A 17,042-nucleotide genomic window follows, 5' to 3' on the forward strand; every position below is an offset into this window, starting at 1 on the left:
TCACATTGAAAAGCTGCATAAAGCTGCAGCATGTAACTTTAAAAAGAAACAACTTTTTACTTGTATTAAAACTTTTGCTGTCCTAACATGAGACTGATAAGCTCTTCTGCGTCCTCCCTCTGTTCTGCAGAATAACTGGGCTCTGTCAGAAACAACCCACCAGCAAAAAACAATTAGCAGTAGCTTACTCTCAGGCAGTTTTGATTTAGTAACTTAGGATTGTTTATTTGAAGGCAACCTGCATTTGACTTGGAATGAATATTTTCTTTTCCACTTGAAATTGTTGGCAGTTTTGTGAGATTTATTTGATTGTTTTGTACAAATTAGGCTGTTGAGAAGTTTGCTGTGAAATATTGTTCTACTGATTTGCAGGATTTTCAGTTTTCCTTTTTACTGAATGCTGCAATGTGCCTGCAATGTTTCATGTTTTCTTTTTCTAAATCTTGGTGAATTTATTGCCAGATCATGTTTCCATTTTACCAGATCTCGTAGCATTTATACCTAAAGTGGAAAATTAACAGCCAGTCCAGATCGGCAGTGATTGGTATTGGAATTGTCAGCAAAAAACCTAATAGGAGACTCTACTAAAAATACATTTAAGATATCTTGAATTGTGGTCTTATTCAATATATCTTTAATCAGAATTATGACTAGTCAAAACTAAATTGATATGGGGGCTACAACCAATTGAGATATCATTTAATTTACTTTATGGTTATTCATTTAATTGTAGATATCATGAATTGAAGTCTCAATTCAAGTCAAGGGTAAATCTGACGTCATTTCGACTAGTCAGAATGTAATTAGAGATATCTCAAATAAGTATTTTGTCTAGTGAAAATATAATTAGAGATATCTTAAACTGCTAAAACGTCTAGCCTTAAACCAATTTCAGAGATCGGAATATACGGCGGTAAAACGGAATTTATGTTAAAACGGTCTGCCATATGTACTGTCCATATTCCAGTACTGTAGTGTCAGACCAGATTGTGTCCCGGTATCTAATGTCTGTAGGATGAACCACTGTGACGTCAGTCCAGGACGTGAGACAGTTATAAAGCGGCTCGTATCGGACTCGAGGACAGAGAACTCTCAGAAAAGCCGCAGCGGTTCTCTGTGAACTTCCTGCAGGGAAACGAGCGCAACATGCCCGCTACAGCAGCAGCTTCCACCGGAGCCGACCCCACTGATCTCCCGGTGGATTTACTCCAGTCCGGAAGCCCGACGCATCAGAAGCGGACCGGGGTGTATTAGAATGTTGGCAAACTTATTATCTGGGGTAAATGTGTAATTCAGAAGACCGCGTTCCTGTGGGAACGGACCACAAGCAGCAGCAGCAGCACACCGGGCTCTGCTGACCACCAGAGCTTTTTTCATTTTAAAGGATATATCGTTGTAAATAGTTAATGTGGTAATTCAGGCTTCAGCTCCCGACGATGAGTTGGTTTGGTTCTCATCTGACTCCTTTTGGACTGATTATATGGACAGCAGCGCGGATCGAATCATTTTGATTCTAACGTTTCTCCCTCATGCTGCTCCTCCGGCTGACCTGGACGCTGACCGCCGCCGCGGGCTGCTTCCTGCTTCTCCACAACCACCTGCTGAGTTACGGTATAGTTTGCCGTTGGTTTCCGGTTCCAGCTTCCAATTCGGGAAATGGAAATGGATCACGTGGAGCTTTGCATAATATGTTACATATTAACTTAAAATGTATGTTATTGCAAAAATTAAAACAACAAATTGTATCTAGCTTCAATATTGAAATCAGGTCTCTTGCTTAGTGAACACATCAAGTGGCACCTACTGACATGTCGTGTAGTTCGATCATTTTCTCTTTAAATGCTCTCGCTCAGGTCAGCTGGTGGCAGGAACCTGTGAGATCGTAACTCTGGACCGAGACAGCAGCCAACCCAGGACAACAATCGCCCGTCAGACAGTCCGCTGTGCATGCAGGGAAGGACAGATTGCTGGGACAACACGAACCAAACCGGCCTGTGTTGATGGTATGATTTTTGCTTTTTTTTTTATGAAAACTGCCCTAGAAAAGCACATTGAGGAAACAGGATAAGTAGCCACGAATAACGTGATCCAGAGTTCTTTCTTCATACTTCACTTTCTTGTGTGGGTTCAGCAAGTCCATGCTGTGTTCCCTATATGTTTGCATTTTCCTTCAACACACATGGATTATACACATAAGACTTCAATTAAGTGTATCGAAAAAAGTTATTTTGTTCTTAAAAATGGTTATATTTTATGCTTACTTATTATTTTTCTCTGGAGAGTCTTTAAAACGGCAGAAAAGCTGAGATGTGTAAGGACACATCCATCCGTCCATCTTCTAACCTCCTTGTCCCTAGCAGGGTGAGGAGGGGTTGTAAGCGCACATATGCTGTTTATTTTATTTCATTCATTGTTTGACTGCATTCTTGGACTAGAAAAATTTGAAATAAGTTCTGTGAATCATGGTTGTGTTTACATCTTTCCAATGCTGCTGAAAACCATTTCAGCATTTTACCGAGCCTGTAAGGGGACATGGAGAAAAGGAGAGAAAAAAGCAATCCCTCACTTACGTTCTCGAGATCCAGAGAAACTTTTTGAAAAATTGCACAAGTCTCTTTTGGGTAAAAATAAAATAGAATAGAATAGAATATACTTTATTGATCCCCAAGGGGAAATTGCTTATTTGTTGAAAGCTACTCCATCTTAGGTAATAAATACAAAGTTTGTAATATATATATATATATATATATATACCTAAGAGTGATAATTTAAAAATGACTAGATATAAACCAATAAATAGCAATCACATGCAATATATCAATCAAAAAATAACCTATAAATGAGCACAGAAAAAATTTGAATCAATTAGCACAGACTTGGGCATTGTGGTGCATCAACCTACTATTAGCCTCCCCTAACCAGAGCTCACAAGCAGAAACAGTCACAGTGGGCCCAGCTGTACATGAAGATTCATTTTCAAACAGACTTCTTCACTGATGACTGCTGTGCAACCCTGGATGGTCCAGATGGACGCAGTAGTGGATTAGTGGTGGATGGCCACCACATCCCAACACGACTGTGACGTCAGCAAGGAGGTGGTGGAGTCATTTTTTGGGCTGAAATCATGGGGAGAGAGAGAGAGAGAGAGAGAGAGAGAGAGCTGGTCGGCCTCTTCAGAGTCCATGAAGGTGTGAAAATGACCTCAGCAAAGTAGATGGACTTTCTGACTGATCACTTTCTTTCATGGTTCAAAAAGAAGAGCTGTACCTTCAGTAGCAAAATCATCTTCATGCATGACAATGCACCATCTCATGCTGCAAGGAATGCCACTGTGTCATTGGCTGCTATGGGCATAAAAGGGCAGAAACTCATGGTGTGGTCACCATCCTCCGCTGACCTCTGACCTCAACCCTATTGAGAACCTTTGGAGTTTCCTCAAGCAAAAGATCTGAGGGTTTAATGCAGTTCATATCAAAACAGCTCTGGGAAGATATTCTGACATCCTGCAAAGAAATTCAAGCAGAAACTCCACAAACTCACAAGTTCAATGGATCAAGAATTGTGCTGTGATATCAAAGAAGGTTCTATGTTAACATGTAACTCGGTCTGTTGAGATGTTTTTGATTGAAATAGCTTTTGATTTTAGTACATGTGACCATTTAATGCTGCACATTGAAAGAATGACCTTCTGCAGTTCTTTATAATCCATAAAATGTTTAGAAAAGCTGCTGCATAATAATTTGGAACAGAGCATTTTGAGTTTTTTATTTTTGAAAAAAAATACTGTTCTCATGGGGAGCTTTGTTCAGTAACATTTGATTTATACTGTAATAGTTCATGACTTGAATATTATACTGACCATCATTTGCATTGACCATTTAGGAAAATCTGAGAAAATATCACTTGCATAATAATTTGGAACATGATGTATAAAAAGGCCTGTTTATGGCGTGCCGTGGTGGCGTAGGGGACAGCGCGACCCATGTTTGGAGGCCTTGAGTCCTCGACGCGGCAGTCGTGGGTTTGATTCCCGGACTCGACGATACATGCTGCATGTCTTTCATTCAGTTTTGAGAAAGTTTGAAAAGATGACACCTACAGAAAAACATTAAAGATAAGGAATAAAAATGACTAAGCTGACGTGTTTTGTTCTTTCCCCCAGCTCAAATCGTCAGGAGTGAACAGTGGTGCGAAATGACTCCATGTTTGGATGATGAGGGTTGTAATATCCTGGTCAATAAATCGGGCTGGACCTGCACACAAACGGGAGGCCGACTAAAAACTACCACGGTAGGAGGAGAACCTGTTGGGCTGCTGTGATTCTTTACTATCACATGAATGGAAATTATCTTTAACAAAGAGTGAGGGAAAATCGTTTTGAGAACCAGAGAAAGAATATATATTTTGTCAATATTTATTTTAATGTTTTACAGTGTTCACAGACTCTGCTCACTAAACAGAAAAAGCCTCGAGAAGAACACAGCATGCAGTTTTATAGTTGGGTTTTATTCCATTCTCATATGTTGACAATCTAGTTACCAAACAGTTTGCAAGCATATGCGTTTTCTTTCATAAAGGAAATTAAACATTCAAGGATGTTCTTGAGGGTGGACAACAGACCAACAAGAAATAATTCAACAACTTTATTGTAATATAGGGTTTGGAGAGAGAGCTTCAGAAAACCTTCCCATGAGCATTACCCTAGAATCATAACATCATTATGCATTCATACACTCATAAACATAGTAACCTTAAACTTTTCGATCGCATTTCCTCTTTCTGATACTAAAAAAAAACAACAAAAAAGACAATTATAAACTTAACCCAGTGTTGTAGTACTAGAGACCGGTCTTGGTCTCGGACCAGTCAAGACCGCAACTGTGGAAATATCACTAAACGTACAGCATACTGTCCAGTTTATTTGTTAACATGTTTGTTTTCACTGGATGCAAAATGCACCGATTAAAATCCAAGCAATAACGTGTCTTACCAATTCCGTGTTTCTGTTACACTCCCCACCTTTCACTCGCACGCGGCGCTCCAAGACATGCGCAGTGGTTTTCTTTGAGCGGCAGAAAATGTCTGTCTAATCGTCAGTAATAGAATTGCGCTGCATAAATTATAAGAAATCCGATGGCGACAGCTAATTCAGCAGCGCTTCGCTTTCACAGACGGTGGGGACTATGTCTAACTAATGTTAGCCTCAAAAACAAATTTTATTTAGGGCCCCATGGAGGCTTTGGCTGGCCCTGTACTGGAGCCTCACTGACAGATTTCTGACGGATGCTGATTTCTGACATGAATGATATGGGCAAATGCCCAGGGCATTATCTTTTTAGATAAGCAGAACAAAGAGTTTGTTCTGCTTATAATATTGGTTAAATTTATTTCAGCTCTATGTATTTTATATATCGGTGTTTTTATGGTAATGTGAATCTTTCAGATCAATTTAATTAGCAATTTTGATCATATTTCACATTTTATTGTGTCATGTAGCACGGGGCGCTGGTCTTGGTCTTGTCTCGGTCCCTAAAAGTCTTGGTCTTGTCTCGGTCTCGATACACTCTGGTCTTGGTCTTCTCTTGGTCTCGGGTTAGGTGGTCTTGACTACAACACTATTAACATAAAAATAAAATAGAACTGAAAGAGTAGGATCAGGGAAAATGGTATAAAGTGCACAAACACACTCTGTTTTTGTGAAACACAGTTAATTGCTTTGGTATTAACAAAGCAAAGGGGCACCCTGAAAGATGTAGAAAATAAATATAATGTTACATCAAACAAGTAGAAATTTAGATTATATATTTGAAGTAAAACAAATGAAGATTAAAGCTACAAGTAGCATTGGCAGTCCTCACAGCTCAGCGCAGCTCATGGCTACTGCATGAGCTTCAGTAACACCACCTTCTTACTTTGGCCATGCTCTCACACAGTTTACACACCCGTCCACTAGGCAACGGACATAAATGTGTTGTGCAGTGCTCCCTAATGACGCACAAAAAATCTGGTGCAGATCGGTTGACGTATTAAAGAGAAATATCTAATGGAATAATCTAGGGTGCGCAATGGAGCCAAATTCCCATTTAATGCTATTGGCCTCTTCTAAGGTTAACAAAGGTAAATTGTGAAGTTTGTTGCAGATCAGATGATACATGTGTGATTTAGGGATAATCATATGCAAACTGTGTGGGACTAGATTTCACCATTCAATCACGCCCACATGCTCCAACCAGTAGTGTTGAGAAAAGGATTTACTATCATGTTGTTCTCTTCCATCAAACACAGGTTTAAATCTGCGTGAATCATAAAGTAAAAGGAAGAGAACCAGGATTAAAACAGGCGACTTCCTGTTGAAAGGGGGCTAAGGTGATGTCACCACCTGATTATGTGAATGTATTGAGCTCTGTTCTATTATGACACAAAGACAGTTGTATGAAGGTGGGAGCTTCGGTGTGGAAGTTGTTCGACTTGGAGGTTTTATGGCGAATAGTCAGGATTTGAGGCTTGGACACGGCCACATTCTGTGATGTAGCCAGTGGTGGAGAAAGTACTCATACAATGTACTTAAGTAAAAGTACAAATACACAGACAAAAATTTACTCAAGTAAAAGTCAAAGTACCACATTATTATTTTACTTAAGTAAAAGTAAGAAAGTACAAGCTTTTAAAACTACTTAAGTATTAAAAGTAAAAGTACTTGCCAACCATAATACCTAACGGCTTATATAATGTCATTAAGTGTACCTATCGTATTTAGTTTTAATAAATCAGTAATGTACCATTTTAATGAGCAATGCTGCAGATAAAGCATGTTTTTATTGTGTTTACCCCCTGTGACAGTTTAGATTTAGATATTTTATTCTATGCATCAGAATTCCAGGGATGACCTGCAGGGTTACATGTAGTTAGGCAAAATGAGAGAAATTATTATACCTTTGAAATGTTTTATTTAATTCAAAATAAACACGTTCAAAAGAAAATTGTTTCCCGGAAAAAAGGGACTTTAAACTGACCTAACAAACATCAAGCGATTTGGAAACATCTAGTCTTTCGTCCTAACAAAACATGAACTTAACTTTTTTGCCAGCTATTTTGAGAGAACTGTTAACAGAAAGGGGCTGACAATAAACACCTTCCAGGCAGGGGGGGTACGGCTGACTCTGTGGGCGGGAATGTCCGCCAATGTCGCCGGACTTGCGACAATTGCGTCTCATTGGAACCCATATTCTAATTTATTGAATATGACTGTAACTGTTACATGGAGATTATTTTAATGGCGCTAACATTTATTCAATAACCAGGACGTGAAGGAGTTTAGCGTCAACTTATATGTAACATTCATGGCGGGAGACGTGATCACGACCGCAGTAATCACTGTTACTTGCAAGTTCATGCTAGCTTATAACAATATACAGTAATCGTATTTATTTACTGCAGTCGAGTTCAACAAAAATCTTGCTAAGATTACATAAAACTTCACTAACACAAATTAATTTAACATCGATAGCGTTTAGCAACTTAACTTACCTCAATATGTTTTTTCAAATTTGATGGTGAATTTTTGAAAGATAGAATTTCATGCTTTCGGGGAAGGCAAAGGCGGCATTGGAATCTCCAGGAAGCGTTTTTTGACCCAGTTATTTCAAAGAAATGTTTTAAATAAGGCCATGGGTGGGGCAGGTCTTCTGGAGGATGACTATCCTTGGACTCCATTCTGGGAGTTAATGATTCTGCAGGTCCTGCGTACTGTGCTGCTCTTCTTGAGGGAGGGCCTAATGGTTATTTCCCGCTTTGGATTGGTTCAGCGGACTGATTCTGCTTTCGCCATTGGATACTTTCAAACTAACGAACAAATCAAAAAACTGAAATGCGTCTTGGATGTAACGAGTAACTAAACGCTATATAGAAATGTAGTGAAGTAGAAAGTACAGATACTTACTGTTAAATGTAGTGGAGTAAAAGTAGAAAGTATCCATTATTAAATCTACTTAAGTAAAGTACAGATACACGAAAATTGTACTTAAGTACAGTAACGAAGTACTTGTACTTCGTTACTTCCCACCACTGGATGTAGCATTGTGCTTAAGACCACCTAACCCAAGACCAAGACTAGAGTGCATCTCATGCCAGCCCTAAAATGATAACGCCCTGGGTGGTTGCCCATACTGCCCATGTCAGAAACCGCCACTGTCTGCACTATTAAACACAGCAATTAAGGCAATGAATTAATGGTAAACAACGCTCAACTATGAACACTGTCCAAGGAAGACGTAACCAAGCACAATGTGCACATTGTGGCTGTTCTCACTCTCTTTCCCACTGCATGAAGCCAGGCAGCGCAGTGCTGTAATGTCTGCCGCCATGACAAGTAATGAAAACAATCAAAGAGCAATGAGCATAATCTGCGTGCTCTTCCATTCTCATGCTACTGCAGTGTACGCAGAGCATTACTAGAACAAAGAACGGCTCTCAGTGAGGCTCCATTAATATCTTCTGAACGGCTCGTTCAGAAGAATTGGATCGTTCGTTAATCTCACTTCACTATATTGCAGACAGCGTTGTCCCATATATGCGACACGTCAGTCAACACCTGCGCACAACAATTCAGCGCCGTGAGAGACAACTTTTTTCATACAACTTGTCCCTGAACAGCAAGCTTTGCTAACATCACGTCCACAGAGCTTACCTTTCTTTGAACTCATTTTCTAAGTGGCGATACAAGTTAGACGTAGTGAAACCGTCTGTGAAAGCGAAGCGCTGCTGAATTTACATGTCGCCATCAGATTTCTGATGATTTATGTAGCGGGATTCTATTACTGAAAAATAAACGGACATCTGCTGCTCAGAGAAAACCACTGCATACTGTCTGAGAGCCACGTGCGAGTGAAAGGGAGGTGATGGGTGACAGCGGTAACAGAAACACTTCATTAGCAAGTCATGTTATTGCTTGGATTTTAATCAGTATGTTTTGCATATCTGTTAACAAATAAACTGGACAATATGCTGGCAATTTAGTGATAATTTTACAGTTGTGTTCTTGACCGGTCTTGAATTAAAATCCAGAGTCCTCAATGTCTGTTTCAGTCCTCAATGGTCCTGCATTTGGTCGAGTCCGACCAAATGCAGACCGAGTCTCACAAGAGTGAGACCATCAAAAAGTGGTCTCGAGTACTACAACATTACTATGATGTACACTTTTTTTTTTTTGATAACTATTGACTTTCAATGGCTGAAGACTGTGCTGAGTGATTCTGAAGTCTGTATGTCAAAAGCTGTAGGAGGAGTTTGCTCAGATACACATGTGTAACAGAGACAAAATGGCAACTTTGATCCAAAATATTCAACTTCCTTTTGGGTTTGGACCATGGCTCCGAGATACTTTTTTGTAGGTCCTATCAAGTACCGAATTTTATGATTGTCGATCAAAGCAAGGCTTGGGGTTGATTTATTAAATATTCTAGAATTAGGCCATGTCCACCGAATATTGGACTGCATTCGGCTTGGGGGATGGACAAGGAAATATGTGAAGTTTAGAGCCACACGTATGGCGACGGCATCACCTGTGACCTTGCATTACCTGTGACTTCACTGCACTGCAATGTTCACGCCCACCACCAAAACTCTTTGTGCATTAAGGCCAGTGACACTAGTTTTCTGTCTTCTGACACAAGATTATCTTGATTAGCTTAAGTGGGTCAGTGATGGAGCTTTATAAATAAACAAAAAAGTCACTTAATGCTGTTTTTACGGTGGCCCTGAGGTGCAAACCACTTCAACATTAACATAGCACAATTACAAATTACAAAAACACAACAACATTAACGAAGCACAATTACAAATTACAAAAACACAACAACATTAACGAAACACAATTAGAAATTCAAAAACACAACAATATTTTGTGTCCTAATCCTTATCTTAATCCTAATCCTATCACGCAGCACGTTTTCTCCACTGCCACTTTCAAGATGGCGGTTACGTAATTAGGACTTAGCGTATACGTATTCATGCCTATTGTCCAATCAGCGATTTCTCAGGTCTCCAACTGGGACATACCCTTTAATTTTTGTTAATGTTGTAGTGCTTTGTTAATATTGTGTTTTTGAATTTGTAATTGTGCTTCGTTAATGTTGTTGTGTTGAAGTGGTTTGCACCTTCAGAGCCACCGTATGTATTGCGTCCTTGTGAAAGAAAGAGACACCATGTGGAATTTCACAATGCATTACACAAATGACTTTTTACTTGGCACTTGGGAAAATCAGCTTTTTTACTAAGAACAAGCTTGATACATTTTGGGAAATTTGGTCTGTCTTTTACACTTGGCTGGACCAAAATAATATCCAAGTCGACGGAAAAAAAAACATTACAGTGTGATAACGTCATACCATGATGACATAGGACCGTCAGGCATCCAATCAGGATCACTCATGCCAGGTTTGGTGCCAATTGACCTTTGCATTAGCCATACCCACTTGCAGTTCCATTAAAACTGTTTGTTTTCACGTGGGGGACAATGATGTGGCCTAAGATTAGTTTCAAATACAATAGGCCGTCTCAGCGCTTCGATGCTCGGGCCTAAAAAATCATGAAATGTCAAACAATGAACCCAATGATATAATGTGGTGATACTTTAAACAAAATTCAAATGTAGTTACCACACAATAGTTAATGGCTGTCTATATAATCAGCAAAAACACTCCTTGCAATTTAAGTTATCATGTCATTTTATAGGAGTTACTCATAAAAACTATATTTACCTTCCTCAAGGTGGTCATCAACAAGTGTCCAACCTTTAGTCTTGAAAGCATTTTTAAGTACACAATCACACACTAATTCACTCCAACATGGAAAAAATAAACAAAAACACAAAACAATTGGCAGTTTATCAGAATTTTATCAAAATCAGAAATTTCCAGTCGAAAACCTCTGCCCCGCTGTCAATCCATCCATGTCCAATTTGTGATCAGACAATATGAACAACAGCTGGACAATCCTTAGACTGGGGACAATAAGAGGCCACCCCAAGATGTCAAATTTTGTCACAAGTCATAATGCCTCAGATGTTGCAAGTTATGTGAGAGTGTGCCATTGGCATGTTGGATGCAGGGATGTCAATCACAGCAGCTGTACGGCTCAATGTCCATTATCGGACTATTGGCCGTTTAACAGTTCGTTTCCAACAGACTGGCACTACTGCAAATCGACCACGTGTGACCACTCCAGCCCAAGATCGCCACATCCGGCTCGTCCATCTGCAGGATCGGCTAAGACCAGCGACACACAGCTGATGAGACTATTGGTCTGCACAACAGATGCATCACACCTCAGACTGTCCGTAACCGCCTATGAAAAGCCAACTTGCATGCTCTGCAAATATGACCAAACAATTCAATTCAATACAGTTTGCTATCTCCAATTTACAAGTGTTGTCCAAAGGTACTTTACAAATGAAATAATTTCAATTCAATCACACATACATTCCAATTGATCCTAGTTATCAAACAGTATTGTACTCTCAATTAACTATTCAAAGTAGGCAGGAGGGGTTTGGTGTGCCTTGTGAACCTTGGAGGGTGGGTGTGAAGACAAATGTACCACAACCAAATGATCCAGTGTAGACAATTCCTCTTTAGCCTGACCATTTTGGGCCCTTTATATTACTCAAAGTTTGCTGTTAAAAAACAAAAATCAATACCTTTATTTGATTGCAAAGCAGGGGAGACAACCGGTATCTAAGCTAAAGGATTTTTAGAAAATTCTCCTTTGTCCTTCTAACAACCCTCTATGATAAAAAATTATCCTAACTCCCATTGAGTTTTGTCTCAGGTTCACAAATGTCTGAGTCAACCCTAGAAAATAAGTTTGAAACAGTTCTCACCCGATGGAGGACATCAGGTGGTCAGCAGCTGTGGGGACGAGACCTCAGATTCTCCTCGTTTAAGTTGGAGGTGGACTGAAGACAAACCCCTCAAGCTGGCCAATGCTTCTAATCTCCCGTCGCCCACGATCTCCTGACACGATGGATCCCACTTCCAACATCAAAATGTTGGGGAAAATTCTGTTATCAAAGAATGAGAGTCTGTTCCAATAGCTAGAGAAAGATTCATCTTTGTTTTTATTTCTATTCGAAGGCAAAGCGTTCAAAGACCCGTCTGACTGAACTGAACACAGTCAGGAGAAGAGCCCCGAACAACATGACACAGTCACAGAAAAAAAGAACAGACCAGGGGCCTCATGTATAAAAGAGTGTGCAGTTTTCACACTAAAACTTGGCATATGGACAAATTTAGAATAGTGCAGCGCACAAAAAAATCTGGATGTATAATCAATCAATCAATCAAATTTTATTTGTACAGCACATTTCAGCAGCAAGGCATTTCAAAGTGCTTTACATCATATCAAACACAGAAACACCATGCAACATAGAATCAACAATCAAAACATGACATTAAGTCAAGTTCCATCAATAAATTTGTAATTGATCACGTTTGATTGCTGTCCTGTTTGAACAGCAGAACGTTCAGCCGGGATTTAAAGACAGACAGCGTGCCACAGAGTCTTTGTGGGGAATGTGGATGTTTATTCTAAATAGTAGAATTATGTGCATAAGTTGTACATTTACAGAATAGAGATTCTTTCTGTCCATAAAGGCGCACTCACAAAGCAGACCTGGCTTGACTGAAGGATGACTCCAGCTGGACCGGTACCGGTACCATCATCAATATTTACCAGCAGATCAATATGATCAATTCTCCTTCTGAATCCTTCCATTGGTGATGTTCTCGACAATTACGTGGCTCACCTTTGCAGAGCTACTTATAAACCTGTGATTGTCTACACACCTTGATCACTTTAAAAATAATCCAACCTGACATTTTTGGAGTTAATATCCTGATCCAACCCTGTTTTCTTTTTCTAGTGAGAATGAAATTATCCCATATCCCATTTCATGCGCTTTGGCGCACAGACCAATGAGTTACATCGTTATGAGACAAAAACTGAGGAAAAGCGCTATTTATATTTGAGTGAGGTTTTCACATACTTTTATTTTTATTTTCTTTATTTTGTGTGCATGTTATGTTATTGTCTGAGCATAAATGCGGTTCAGTTTCATCGTTTGTTTAAACAATAAAACATAAACATGAAAACAAACAACGGATTTGATGCTTCTTGGTCTAAATAACTGAATGTAGTCAGATTTCATTGTATTTAGGTGAGTTTGGACATTTTGTAGTTTGATATTGTCCACAGAAAAGGTTTGCGTGGCTGCCGTACATTTTCACGCCAGGGAAAAGGTGTGCATATATTTACGCAAAGTTCATTTTTATACATGTCGACTTGTGCATAAAATATGGCGCCACACATTTTTTCTCCATACGCACGCTTTATACATGAGACCCCAGTCTCATGTATAATAAGAGAATTTTTCTCTTATTACCAGGTGGACAACAAAGCCACTTACAGTGACAAAACATTAAAGAAAAACCTTCATATACACAAAACACTATCAATCCAAATTTAGATCAAATTAAAGTGAAATGAAGTTCAAATTAAATTTTATATTATAGGGTATTGGTATAACTCAGTGTTATCCCCTCAAATATGGTGACTAATTCTTTCCTAATGCTGCTTATTTGTCTCCAGGTCTCCTAACAGTGGCAAAGAGGACAACAGAGTAATTCTTGCTATTGATTAGCTGGCCTCTCCATGAAAAGAAGCGGACTTTTAAGAAAAGAGCATGTTGAGAAAGCAAAAGGAATCTATTGCCCACACAACCTGGTTAGAACATTTCCCGAATGTGAATGAGTGAATGTGACTCTAGTGTAAAGTGCTTTGATCACTCAAAGCGCTTTACACTGACTGGAAAAGCGCTATATAAGTTCAGTCTATTTACCATTCCCTGCGCTGTGTGCTTTTGGGTCTTGCACTCCCAGAGCAAGCCTAGAAGAATGTCACAGAGGTGGCCAAAGATGGCATGAAGGAGATCCACCATAATTTGATGTAATCCAAAACCAGCATGAGTAACCACAGTGGAGCTTAGAAGTCTACATATACTCATCACTTGTATAAATCTCTTGATATATTTGGGCTTTTTATCATGCTCCTGAAAGATACTTTGTGTACCATCTACTCATATCCAATAAATTAAAATACGTGTCCCAATGAGTCTTGTTTGTCAGATTAAAAGTACCTTTTTGTTGGGATCTGGGGTTGTTTTAGTTTGGTGTTCCTTAGGTGTTTCTATTTAGTCTAATTTAGTTTTCCACTTTTGTTCTTCCTCAGTGATTATAGGAATGTTTTGCTTATTTATGTTTCTTTAGTCTAAGTAATTCTTTAATGTTAGAATTATTTCCTGTTCCCTGCCTGGCTCTGCTGTGTCCCGTTCTCCTCAGTCTGCCTTCACTCACACCTGCAATCAATTTACTCATCAGCCCAGGTCTTTGTTCAGATTTCTCCTTCCTGGTATTTAAGTCACTCTCTTTCAGACAGTAGTTGCCAGTTCATCTTGTTACTCTCCTCGGCTTCCCTGTCTTCTCCTCGTGTCTCCAGTTTGGCCTTGTTTTGGATTTTCCTGTTGGACTTTCTATTTTTGTAAGTTGGGGTTTTTTGTTTTGTTTTGTCATTAACTGATCTATGTCTCTTGCCTGCTGCATTTGGGTCTGGATTTAAACACGCATCATGACACTTCTGAAAATATCAATCTTTAAAACAGGTACTAAACATATTTCTCATTATGCCCACTTTTCTGTTTTTTAAAAATGTTTTTTTTTATTGGTCTAATGTAATATTCTTATTTTAAATATCATAATTTCAGTAGCTGTAAGTGGAAAATTGTAATTGATAGAAATAAAGGGTTTCAAACATCCATCTGTGTGTACTTAATCTATGTAACATTTTTCACTTATTCAATAATCAAGTTTATTTAATGGGTCTGTTTCTATTAATTTGAAAAGTTCAAGAACTTAGAGGTAGTCCCTTTTTATTGCACTTTGTGCCAATAACAAAACATCTTAACATGCTGCTACCAACAAGCTTGACAGTTGGTAAGGTGTTTATAGGTTAAAAGGTCAGGGGTTGTTTCACAAACATGGGATTCAGAAATCGAGGATAAGCCATGAAGCCAGGCTTGAGATGGCGTCATCAGTTCCTCCTGGCTTTATGTGTTTTATGAAAACCAAACCCGACTCAGAAGGTGCAGCTGTGGAGCCAGGAACAAATAATTCAGGTAACGGCGTGTCCACAGATTTCTTGAAGAAACCAAGGAGACCCTGGTTAAGAAATATTACTTGAATATATTTTAACTATACTGTATTTTTCTGACGTACATTTATCAAGTGGGTATACTTTAGACTGTACTAAAAATGTAATAAATACATTTTTAAGAACATGCTGCTCTTTTTAAAAATTTATTTTTGGTACACTTTATAAAATATACTTTAAATTCTAATTATATTAAAGTTATACTTTTGATAATCTTTTTAAAATTACACTTTGCATGTATAAATGTAGATTTTTAAATGTACATTTTAGAAATATATTACAAATATATACAAGCAATACTTTTGTGAAGTTGTACTTTTGGTAGTATTTTCAAATAGGTTCTGTGTATATTTTAATAAATCTCAAAATAAATACACTTCAATAATATCTGTAAGTACTTTGTAAATAGCATCTAATAATTAGACGCTAATTATATTTCAATGAAACACTTTCAGTGTTTATATAGATGCTACTTTATGCTAACTAAGGATGCCTTACTGGGTGCCTTAGTAATCTTTGCTTTTTGTTAAAAGGGAAATACATTTATATATATATATATACCTTTTAAACTATGCTTAAAGTGGAACTTACTTAAAGTAATTTACTTACTTGCTTAAAGTGGAAATGTTGTTTAACAAAGTAATACATACAATGTTCATGACTCAAACAGTTTAGTGACAGGTCCTACAGTAAAAACAGTACTTGTCCTTAACACTAAATTTAGAAGGTATCTTCACTTTCACATTTCTTCGAATATGATCTGTTTGTGTCTGTTCCTTAACTAAAACATGGAAGCTAACTTTTTTTTTTATTAAACATTTTGAACCATTGTACAGAATCATGTGGCATGAACACAGGGGGCCATATAGCGGGGAAAGTTATGACAATTCCAAGGGCCCCTGACCAACAGGGGGCCCTCCACAATGTTTTTTGTTTGCTTTTTTATTTTATTTTGGGGGGTTTTTTGTTCATAGAATTTTAAAAACAATGGAACCCTGTCAATTACAAAATTAATTATATTTTGTTTTCTAAAATTATTTTTAGCAGTAAAAATTAAATGTTACCCCTCCCAGACCAAAAAGCCCACATTTGCCCTGAACCCCCCTGGATCTGCATGAATCGATTGGTTCCTGTTTGCAGCGTTTGACTGTGACGGTGTTTCAGCAGCAGACAGTACAAGACAAGAACGACTGCTGCAGTTACTATGCTGCTAAGAAAATTAATAAAGTAGGTTTTCAAAAAATGGAGAGACAGAGAGAAAAAGGTAAAAGTGTCAATTTGTAACCCAGTTTTTCTCCAAGAGGTGGGTAGACTGTGTGAGATTATCAACCATTCAGCATAGTTAGTTTAGCTACAGATTACTGTTTGCCTCCATTTCACTAACATTTAATGAATTAAGGATAGAAATTACCAACATATTCATATATTGAACTTGTCCCTGTACCTTTTTATCACACTTAACAACAGATGAGTCAGACAGCAGCAGCTTTAACCCACGTCCCCTCCTGTCCCGTCCTCTCCTAAGTGAAATTAAAGCTGCAGTATGTAAAACTTTTAAAAAATTTTTTTTTACATATTTGTTAAAACTGTCATTATGTTGTGACAGTATGGCATGACAGATAATCTGTGAAAAATCTATTTCCTCTGCCTTCTCCAAGTACTATCTAGAAACAACTAATCAAGGACAGGAGAGTTTTAGTGCTGTCAATCACAATCTCATGCAGCTGCTCATCCCTATGCTGCAGCTAGCACAGCCTGTTGTGAATGCTCAGTCTAGTTAG

General features: G+C 38.4%; 1 protein-coding gene across 4 annotated transcripts; it reads left to right on the forward strand.

Annotated features, from left to right (window-relative positions):
• Nucleotides 1-1,080: 1,080 nt before the first annotated feature.
• LOC102217488 (protein FAM19A5-like) lies at nucleotides 1,081-14,866 on the forward strand. Of its 4 annotated transcripts, none has more exons than XM_023347728.1 (5): nucleotides 1,081-1,611; nucleotides 1,854-2,003; nucleotides 4,163-4,290; nucleotides 11,184-11,331; nucleotides 13,645-14,866. In XM_023347728.1, exons 1-4 carry the CDS (start codon nucleotides 1,530-1,532, stop codon nucleotides 11,286-11,288), a joined length of 465 nt encoding a protein of 154 aa, XP_023203496.1. In that variant the 5' UTR covers nucleotides 1,081-1,529; the 3' UTR covers nucleotides 11,289-11,331; nucleotides 13,645-14,866. The 4 variants fall into 4 exon arrangements, with proteins under 4 accessions (XP_023203496.1, XP_023203501.1, XP_023203507.1 ...); XM_023347733.1 differs by having other exon boundaries at nucleotides 11,184-11,299; XM_023347739.1 differs by lacking the exon at nucleotides 11,184-11,331.
• The last annotated feature ends 2,176 nt before the right edge of the window (nucleotides 14,867-17,042 follow it).

The sequence above is a fragment of the Xiphophorus maculatus genome, chromosome 2 (genome assembly GCF_002775205.1).
Source record: "Xiphophorus maculatus strain JP 163 A chromosome 2, X_maculatus-5.0-male, whole genome shotgun sequence".
Classification (NCBI taxonomy): domain Eukaryota; kingdom Metazoa; phylum Chordata; class Actinopteri; order Cyprinodontiformes; family Poeciliidae; genus Xiphophorus; species Xiphophorus maculatus.

What these genes read in the sequence shown, in the direction of transcription:
- LOC102217488 (XM_023347728.1), top strand. Translation starts at nt 1,530, where the DNA reads ATGCTGCTCCTCCGGCTGACCTGGACGCTGACCGCCGCCGCGGGCTGC. An exon ending in CAAACCGGCCTGTGTTGATG is followed by an intron (nt 2,004 to 4,162) that starts GTATGATTTTTG and finishes TCTTTCCCCCAG; the next exon opens with CTCAAATCGTCAGGAGTGAA. An exon ending in GCCGACTAAAAACTACCACG is followed by an intron (nt 4,291 to 11,183) that starts GTAGGAGGAGAA and finishes CGTTTCCAACAG; the next exon opens with ACTGGCACTACTGCAAATCG.